The 9106-nt window shown below is 45.1% G+C and overlaps 2 protein-coding genes across 2 annotated transcripts; both read left to right on the plus strand.

Moving 5' to 3' along the window:
• Positions 1–344: 344 nt before the first annotated feature.
• On the plus strand, positions 345–5616 carry LOC135824269 (uncharacterized). The gene is made up of 3 exons (XM_065337000.1): positions 345–439; positions 2929–3363; positions 4600–5616. Exons 2-3 carry the CDS (start codon positions 2935–2937, stop codon positions 5614–5616), a joined length of 1446 nt encoding a protein of 481 aa, XP_065193072.1. The 5' UTR covers positions 345–439; positions 2929–2934.
• A 1840-nt stretch (positions 5617–7456) lies between these two features.
• Positions 7457–8449, plus strand: LOC135824270 (uncharacterized). The gene has a single exon (XM_065337001.1). The coding sequence runs from the start codon at positions 7457–7459 to the stop codon at positions 8447–8449; it is 993 nt and encodes a 330-aa protein (XP_065193073.1).
• The last annotated feature ends 657 nt before the right edge of the window (positions 8450–9106 follow it).

Consider the following 9106-nt stretch of genomic DNA (forward strand, 5'->3'; position numbering starts at 1 on the left):
ACCAATACAAGCTCGCTGTCTGCTGCCCACGTCTAGCTGTGTCGAATACGTAGGTTTCTGCTGGAACACTAAGAGCTAAGTGGATCAATGAACAGTCAGCCATGGCAGTACTAAACGTTCATAGCGATACGTGGATGCACTGTGACCTTCTTCTGAGAGACAACTCATTTTATGCCTACAGTATAGGTTAGAGCTGAGCTGTCACGTCTCAGAGCTGCCACGTCAGAGCACCGCTCCTTTCACTACACAGTACACTACTCAGTAGTAGTATTAGTAGTAGTATGAAGGTATAAATCAGTGTTCTCGATCTTGCTAACCATCAGTTCACTAGCAGTGTCTTCAAGTTCAAACCACCAGGTGAGCTCAGGTATCCCTTTTCCCCTGGAAATTGTAGTTGCACCCCGACATCACCAGGTGCAAGTCTCTGCTCCTGACCTAGGTAAGTCTTTGTCAACACCCTGGAAACAATGTCTTCAATTTTTAATTGTTATTAATTAGTTGGGACATTTGTCGGTCTCGTTGATTCTATTGAAAGAAAGTATTATAATAACCTACGTGGAGATAATAATTTTAATATAGCTATGAATAGGATGAAGGCCTCAGACATCACGCAACTACGTTACTTGTTTGACATGTATTACTGTGTATTTTATAACAAAAATATTATTGAAAACCCAGAATCGATTTTCTCGTTCCTATCATCAGTGGGAAAAAACGGAACTAAGGATACAACCAAAGAAACTGAATTTAAGTACTGTAAATAGAAAGGTGTTAGAAGTAACATCAAGATACAAGTGCAATAAAACCACTAGAGGAAACGCAAGAAAGGTAACAAGATTACATAACCAAAGGCGAGAAGGCACTGAACGAAGTGTCAACCTACGAATACAACTTCAGTGCAACAATGTGCTCGTTCTGCTTACACAAAACAGGCTTATGAGTACGTATACAAACTGCCTCTAGGACTTTCAACTGTTGGACATAACGCGCACGACACAGAATATTGAGAGTCATCATACACACCAAGACAGTCAGGACGAGATAACAAGTGTAGATACACAGCTGACTTCTTACGATCAACACATTCATCCGCCTCATCTCGCTCCTTCCCACCCGACTCCTCCTCGTCCATCGCCTCGTCCTCTTCCTCGTTCCGCTCGTCATCCTCACGATCATCATCACCACCATCATCTGCCTCGTCCTCTGTCTCCTCACCAACCGTTTCGTCATCCACTTCCTCTTCCATCCTCTGATCATCCCTCCCATCCTCCGTTTCAGTACAGACCACTTGTCTCCCGTTTGCTAGCCGCTCGTCCCGTGAGCGGAGTTGTTCCTCCAGATCCGCTTCACTCACTGACTCATGATACTGCTCGACCCTCCTCCTGTTGGTACTGTCCACAACGCGCGGTCCCTGGCCGTTTCTGGCATAGATCTCTGTGCAGTAGTTTGCTGTTGCCCTCCGAGGTCTCTGGATTAATGTGGGCGGCGTGGCAATTCGTGTGAGAGTTGGTGATGCCAGCGCGAGTGTAGGTGGGTCCACCCCAGCCCCCGCCACAAGAAGAGCCGGTGGCGGTTCTGGTGGTGGCAAGGGCGACGGTGGTGCTGCTGGAGTTCAGAGGATGGAAGAGGAATTGGATGACGAAACGGTTGGTGAGGAGACAGAGGACGAGGCAGATGATGGTGGTGATGATGATCGTGAGGATGACGAGCGGAACGAGGAAGAGGACGAGGAGATGGACGAGGAGGAGTCGGGTGGGAAGGAGCGAGATGAGGCGGATGAATGTGTTGATCGTAAGAAGTCAGCTGTGTATCTACACTTGTTATCTCGTCCTGACTGTCTTGGTGTGTATGATGACTCTCATTTTTCTGTACTGTGTCGTGCGCGTTATGTCCAACAGTTGAAAGTCTTAGAGGCAGTTTGTATACGTATTCATAAGCCTGTTTTGTGTAAGCAGAAAGAGCACATTGTTGCACTGAAGTTGTATTCGTAGGTTGACACTTCGTTCAGTGCCTTCTCGCCTTTGGTTATGTAATCTTGTTACCTTTCTTGCGTTTCCTCTAGTGGTTTTATTGCACTTGTATCTTGATGTTATTTCTAACACCTTTCTATTTACAGTACTTAAATTCAGTTTCTTTGGTTGTATCCTTAGTTCCGTTTTTTCCCACTGATGATAGGAACGAGAAAATCGATTCTGGGTTTTCAATCATATTTTTGTTATAAAATACACAGTAATACATGTCAAACAAGTAACGTAGTTGCGTGATGTCTGCGGCCTTCATCCTATTCATAGCTATATTAAAAGTATTATAATGCATGCAATAATTAGGAGAGGTACTCGTGTTTTCAATAAGCAATAGTTAAGAACATGCTATTGGCGATTCATATCCATGTACATGTATTTATTAGAGTGGCGATGCCACTCTGCTCACGCCTGCCCGTCACCAAACGACTCCCTACTTGTAGTGATCTCACTGGGCCACTGCCCGCCACCCTCCTGGCACCCCCCACACATCTGCTGTACACTGCCTCCCCATCGCCTCTTTCCGCGCTTTCATGCTCACACCTGCCTGTTGCCCGCCACCCTCCTGGCACTTCCACGGTCGCGCCTTGGCCCGCGCCAGCTTTCTCCCCATACCTCACACCAGATTTAGCGCTAAATTTGTTTATGCTTGTGGCCCTATGTGTTTATAAGCATACTGTTGGGTAGACCAGAGTATCAGTTGTCTGATGATTGCCTAGCGGAATGAAACTCAGAGTTACAACCAACCTGAACGTCCTCCGCTGAGTCTGCTATGTATTTATATATATGTAATCTGTTTAGCGAATTATTTGTTCGTTTGCTGGTGACTGTCTATGTGCTGCATATCCATGTAGATGTTATTCTGTACTCCTCTGTATTGCCCTGTGTCCGTTGGGTGAGTGTGCAGTTGTTCATGGAAATCAGCAATTTTGTGGATCTTACATTGGCAATGGATGCCCATCAGAAGCCTGACGTTCCCGACGATAACGCAACCGAGGTAGCCAAGCCGCAACATGACATCACTACTGAGAATGTATATGCTATGCCAGAGCTAATGGCTGCTGCTAATCACTCTCTTACTGGTGATGATATACTCCAGCAAGAAGAATTGCATCTAGAATCCGCAAACAGTGATGCAACTAGCTCACTACATGTATCTGAAGATCTCCAGGTGACGGAGCAGGGCCCAATTCTGCATGAACTGGACAGTGTTTCTTTTGATGTGTGGCAAGATACATTATTGCCAATGTTGTCCATTCTGGACATCTTTCGGCTGTGTGGAGTTTCGAGGAATGTTAAGAAGCTGCTGCTCAATGAGCACACGTTTAAGCGTCTATGTCAGGTGAGAACCAATGTGCAATGTTGCCACAGCGCAACCTTCTATTCAGCTCGGCTTGTTGTGAAAGGTCGCTTTCCTTGAATCGTATCTCTCTCATGGCATGCCAGGCAAGGCCGAGAAAATAATCGCGACTTATTTCAAAACAATTTGTGCGCAAACCAGGCCCTCAAAAATCCATCACGAAGTTTTTTTGTTAACGGAGTAAGTAAGTTCAACAACAAGCCAAAACAGCACTGACATATTCAACGCGGACCTGGCACTACCTCCAAAGTCGGTTTTGTCCTTTGTTGTTGCACTTACTGACTGTATAAATTATGTAGTCACTTTGGTGAACAGTTACCTGGTCATAACTCACAACATTCAGTCCTTCCTTTATTTATCCATGATTACATTGGCTCAACATCCGAGTACAAACTTTAGGAATGAACAAGTGCAATGAATAAAACTATGTGTGCACTCATATCACAACCGGAGCGACGAATTAAGTATTCCAGAACGTGTTTCTTCTTACAAATATCAATGGATTTCGTGATTAAAGAGAATTATGAAATTACAAAAGGATTTATACACTTGGAGTGAACAAGTGGATTGTAAATTCGAAAATTTACATCTACTTCAAAGTACTAATATTATTCTCAAAGACAAGTAAAGAAGGGGGAAGAGTTTTCAAAACGAATTGCACAAGCCGAAAGCTAAACTCGTACGCATACTGTAGGAGTTTGGCTTTCGGTTTGTATAATTCGTTTTCGCAAAGCTCCCCCTACTATTATTATTAGTTATATTGAAATATTGCAATTTCAAGTTTGGACTTCACGGAGAGTTTCAAAGTTTTTAGGAAATTAGAGGCCTCATGCAGCTCTAGCTCAGTTTGTTAGAGCATTGCTCGCGAATAGCAAGGTCCCTGGTTCGAGTCCCGGTGGTGTGACTGATGATTTTTTCTTTCTTTCATATCTGGCTTGCAAGTGTTGAGTTTCGGAGAAAAAAGAGAAGTACGTGGCATTTGGCCTCTTGTTTCCTAAAAATATATTGAAATATTATTATAATAATATTCACGTGTCGGCATCGCTTGAATGTTCAGAAACATGTATGTACGTATATGTACATTTTACGTCCCTGGTTCAAGACCTGGTGGTGACAGCTTTTGATCTTCATATCTATTCTGTTTGCAACTACCTGAAACTAATGAAGTCATGCATATTTTCTGTATTTGTCATTGTCATGTGTTTCCATGCAATGCAGAGGCGGTATCATCTCAGTCCTAACTTGGAAATGTCGTATATTCGAGCTGCACGAATTCTCTACATAGCAGACAGTGTGGCTAGTATGCATCATAGCCCGTGGGAGTGGATAAATGATTTGCTTGTCGAAAGGGCTAATCGCCGGGTTTTCGACCAAAAGGATACATTGCTAAAGCAATTATCGACTCTGGCGTTGATGGCACCTCCAACTGCGGGTCAGATCACAAGCTGGACTTTCTCTTGTTTGCAGAGTGAACTGGTGAAAGTCGACTTCTTATCTGTAGATGAAGCGTGTGAAATTCTTCCAAACGTTTCGCGGAAGTTGTTTGGGCCAGATTCATTGGATTCAGACGAAGGCATGAACACGGATGCATATAGAATAGAAGATTTGGTTTCTTTGCTTCTAGAAAGGTGTGGCTCTATTGAAGAGAACCAAGAAGCCATGATCGAACATTTGCACGGCGATATCTCAACGCTAGAATCATACTTGCCCTATGTGTACCGATCGAGAAGGCTTGTTGACATTGCAAAATGTTTTTACAGCATTGCAAAGCACGACAAAAGTGTATTCACCTCCCTGGGCACAGCATGGTTATGGGCATACCTTTATGTGCAATGTCTGCAGATTCCAAACACGTATGTATGGACGTATAATCCTTTCGTTCATTGGGATTTCGTCGATGTGAGGAATTTTGATCAAGAAGATGATGTGATGATGACTAGAAATTGGATATACGCCATCGGCAAGCTCGCAACCAAACATTCCGTTCTCAAGCTCCTGATAATGGGAAGAATGCGGACGGTTCATGTCGAGGATTATTTCATGGCTGTCATGGAGTATGAAGAGTTCTTGAAGGGATTGCCAAAGTCCAGTATCCCTGATTGTGCAACTCTCTACCTACATTTGGGAAGTTACCTACAACCTGCCTCACAAGGATCACATTCCAGAACAGAATGGACAGCAGACGAATTGTTCAAAGCCATGGAGGGCTATGGCAAGTTGTTGGCTACGAAATGACTCGAAGCCGCGTCAGGAAGAAGAAGGGATGAGGAGAATATCGGAGCAGCTGAGTGCCAGTATCACAACAGCCAGTGCAGTTTTGTGCCCCCATTGTCAAGATTTCTGGACGGATGCATTGCTAAAATTTAATATGTGTGAATTTTTCATTTCGTCACCTTTTTTGTTAACCGCTGTCCTTTTTCAGGGTGACTCTGTATTATGGAACTAGCTGTAATATGAATGCTAGGTTTGAAAAACTGCTAGCATTGGTAACTGTACGAACAACACCAAATTCTGTAAACATTCCGACCGGTTCAGTAATGTCAATTTCGATTTTTCTCCGTTTAGGGTCCTTGTTACTGTTCACTTTCCTGTAATAAAACATTGTTTCAGGTATTCTGTATAGCTACACGCAAGCCATGGACCTTGTCTCTGGTAAACCAATCCATGTCTTTTCAAGTTTTCATAGCTTATTGCTGCTTTCTTTTTCATAATTCTGGAAATATTTTTTAATGAAAACTCTGACACTTTGCTACATTCTTTTTCTTCTTGCTGTTGCTGCTGTCCCCGCAGAGGCTGTTTGTTGTTGCTGTGTGCGTGTGTATGTGGGTGTGCATGTGACTGAGGTGTGTTAGGGGTGGGGGCACGTATGGTGTGGCTGCACACAAGATTGAGAAAGAGAGTACAAAAGAATATTTTTTAATGAAAACTCTGACACTTTGCTGTAGTCTTCCAATGCACGTCATCCGGGTGTAGCATATGAAAGGGCTTCGGTCATTTTGCATTTCCCGGGTGAAAATTTATTTGTTTTCAATCGCAGTAAGGTCACGGGGCATAGGTACTGATCGAACACACCACATAGAAGCATAGCGTAATGCATGAAGTACACGTACCAGGACGTCATCCACAGGTGAAATGCAATTTCAACAACCGATCATCTAGGATCACCTTGCTTCCAGGATGCTCTCAAAGCAGCCGTCTAATACGAGTAATAGAAATTATGTGTGCACCTTCATTCACCGACAAGGACCGGGTGGTTATGAATTTTAGATTGGGACTTGAGCCGGGACGAGTGTGACCTACAGATGGGCTATAAGCAGCAACAATGGCAGTGACTAATTCGCAGTTTAATGTGCCTTTCAGAGTCACTAGAGTGCTTTGACTGGCTCCCGAAACCTCTGTAATTAAGGTTATGGTGAAATACTAGTGCTGAGGTCAATAGCCATGGTGAAAACACTATGAAGTAAGTTGAGACAGCTGTAAAAGTCGCTGGAGAACAGGGAAGAATTTTAAGTTGTGAATTTATTCGAGCAATTGTGTGAAACGTTCATTGGTAGTCAATATGGTGGGGCCAACACCTCGAATCTGTGACAATGCTTGATCTAGAGAGCGCCTGTGGGGAGGGGGCTCGACACCCTGAAGTTGGTATTGCTTGTTTGTGTAAATGTAGATACTAGATAGTATGGTTTTTTTCTTCTGACTTTTTGACTTCACGCACCATGCAGCCCGAGCTGAGTCTATCGGAAAAAACTCAGTCGACATCGCTGCCAGAGCAGTTGCCCTTAAACCCAGACAACATGGTGATGAGATAACGCCTTCGTCCATTAGCTCTTCTTCGATTCCACGTCAAACGGGGAGCAGAGAACGAATGACACGTTCGCTGCACCCGCAACGACTAGTTATGTGATTGTACTTTGCTCGAGTAGCGGTAGATGGCTGCGGCTGTGTTGAACAGTGATAGGCGGTGGAAAGAGAGAGTTTTAGCGCGGGTTAGCGATATAAGGGCGGCTGAGCAGCAGGGCCCGCCACCACCTTCCGCATTCTTTCGGGAGCATAGTGGACTAAGTAAAAAAATAAAATGACGAATAGAGTCAACATCCGACTCATCCGCGTGCTTCTATGCAACACTACCCTACGCATCCGCTTAAGCACCGATATGTCATCGCTCTTCAACACCAACGTGGGAACACCACAAGGTGATGCACTATCACCAGTCCTCTTTGTTGTATATCTAGATTCAGCTCTTCGTGATTTCAGAGCCGCAGCACCTCCCCGTCCACTACAGGACCAACACCTACCCCCAGAAGTGATCTACGCAGATGATACCGACTTCATAAGTAGTTCGAGGCAGTGGCTGACGGATATCGAACCCATTGCAGCGGAGGTACTGGGTGAATGGCATTTACGCGTCAACCATGACAAGACAGAGAGGACAACATTTCGCCGGGAGAAGGACCGTATAGCAGAAGATTGGCGCTCGACAAGAAAGCTGGGCTCTTTCATCGGCGACGAACAAGACGTGATCCGGAGAAAGCAGCTGGCATCAGCAGCATATCAGTCCATGTTCTCTCTCTGGCGTCGCAGCAAACAGATCAGCGAGCGGGTTCGGCTCCGTCTGTACAATACCCTGATCGTCCCAATTTTGCTGTACAACTGTGGCACTTGGGGCTTGACAGCAGCAACTGAGGAGGGGCTCGATTCCTTCCACAGAAGGCAGCTGAGGTCCCTGATTGGCGTCCGTTGGCCACAGCGCATCTCCAACATCAACGTTTACTCCCGCTGTGGTGCGGAACCAATCAGCGCAACGGTCAAGCGTGCCCGATGGAGACCGATGGGCCATGTCCTGCGGCTTCCTGGCGATACCCCGGCAGTGATAGCAATGAAGGCATACTTTGTATGTCGAGAAGGGTCGTTCCGAGGGCGACCAAGAACAACGTTGGTCACAACCCTGTCCAAGGACTTGGAGAAGAAGAACATGGCCAAATTAAAGACAGCAGCGGACCTAGACAGCCTTCGATCTACCGCAGCTAGTCGCGAGGAGTGGAGAGACTTTTGCCCTGCTCTATATTGAGGAAGGCCACAGTATGCTGGCATCTACCACTCCATCATGACTATTACTTCCCCGCATAGGTTTCGGTAGTCACCGACCATGCTGGCAATCACCATAGTGAAGTATATTGTCCGTTGTGTTGTACCGTTAAAATGCATTCTTGCTTCTACAGTATCATACAGCTGATCGTTTGGTTCTGGCATATGCGAAGATGTGAACATTGTTGACATCAACGCGAACATACATTATAATAATAATTATAATAATAGGGTCAGTGCATGCAACCAATGACATTCGCAAAAAAAACTTGTATTGGGGCATCAGTCTTTCGTTGATGCCGGGTCATTCGCGGAGTAGATCAAGATTGCTGCATGATGCGTGCGCCGCCCTGTGAAGTGATTTGACTACGTCAGTTCAGTATGTTCAAGTAGCAGGGCGTGACTGTAGTCCGTAGCTAGCTGTGTACTGTCCTCCAGTACCGTGCATGCAATGAAATCAAGTCGCGTCACTCAAGTACGCGCCGAACGTTGCGCAGCCCTAGTCCTGTGAACTACACTGAACAGTGGGCAGCGAAATGTACATGACTTAATCATGGTACAGTAGTCAGTACATTTGCGAAGAATAAAGTCAGTGCCTGCAATGCAGCCAATGACGAATCTTTAAATTCTTTGTTGGCAT

Source organism: Sycon ciliatum, chromosome 9, assembly GCF_964019385.1.
Source record: "Sycon ciliatum chromosome 9, ocSycCili1.1, whole genome shotgun sequence".
In the NCBI taxonomy this organism is placed as follows: Eukaryota; Metazoa; Porifera; class Calcarea; order Leucosolenida; family Sycettidae; genus Sycon; species Sycon ciliatum.

What these genes read in the sequence shown, in the direction of transcription:
- LOC135824270 (XM_065337001.1), top strand. Translation starts at nt 7,457, where the DNA reads ATGACGAATAGAGTCAACATCCGACTCATCCGCGTGCTTCTATGCAAC.
- LOC135824269 (XM_065337000.1), top strand. Translation starts at nt 2,935, where the DNA reads ATGGAAATCAGCAATTTTGTGGATCTTACATTGGCAATGGATGCCCAT. An exon ending in CGTTTAAGCGTCTATGTCAG is followed by an intron (nt 3,364 to 4,599) that starts GTGAGAACCAAT and finishes CATGCAATGCAG; the next exon opens with AGGCGGTATCATCTCAGTCC.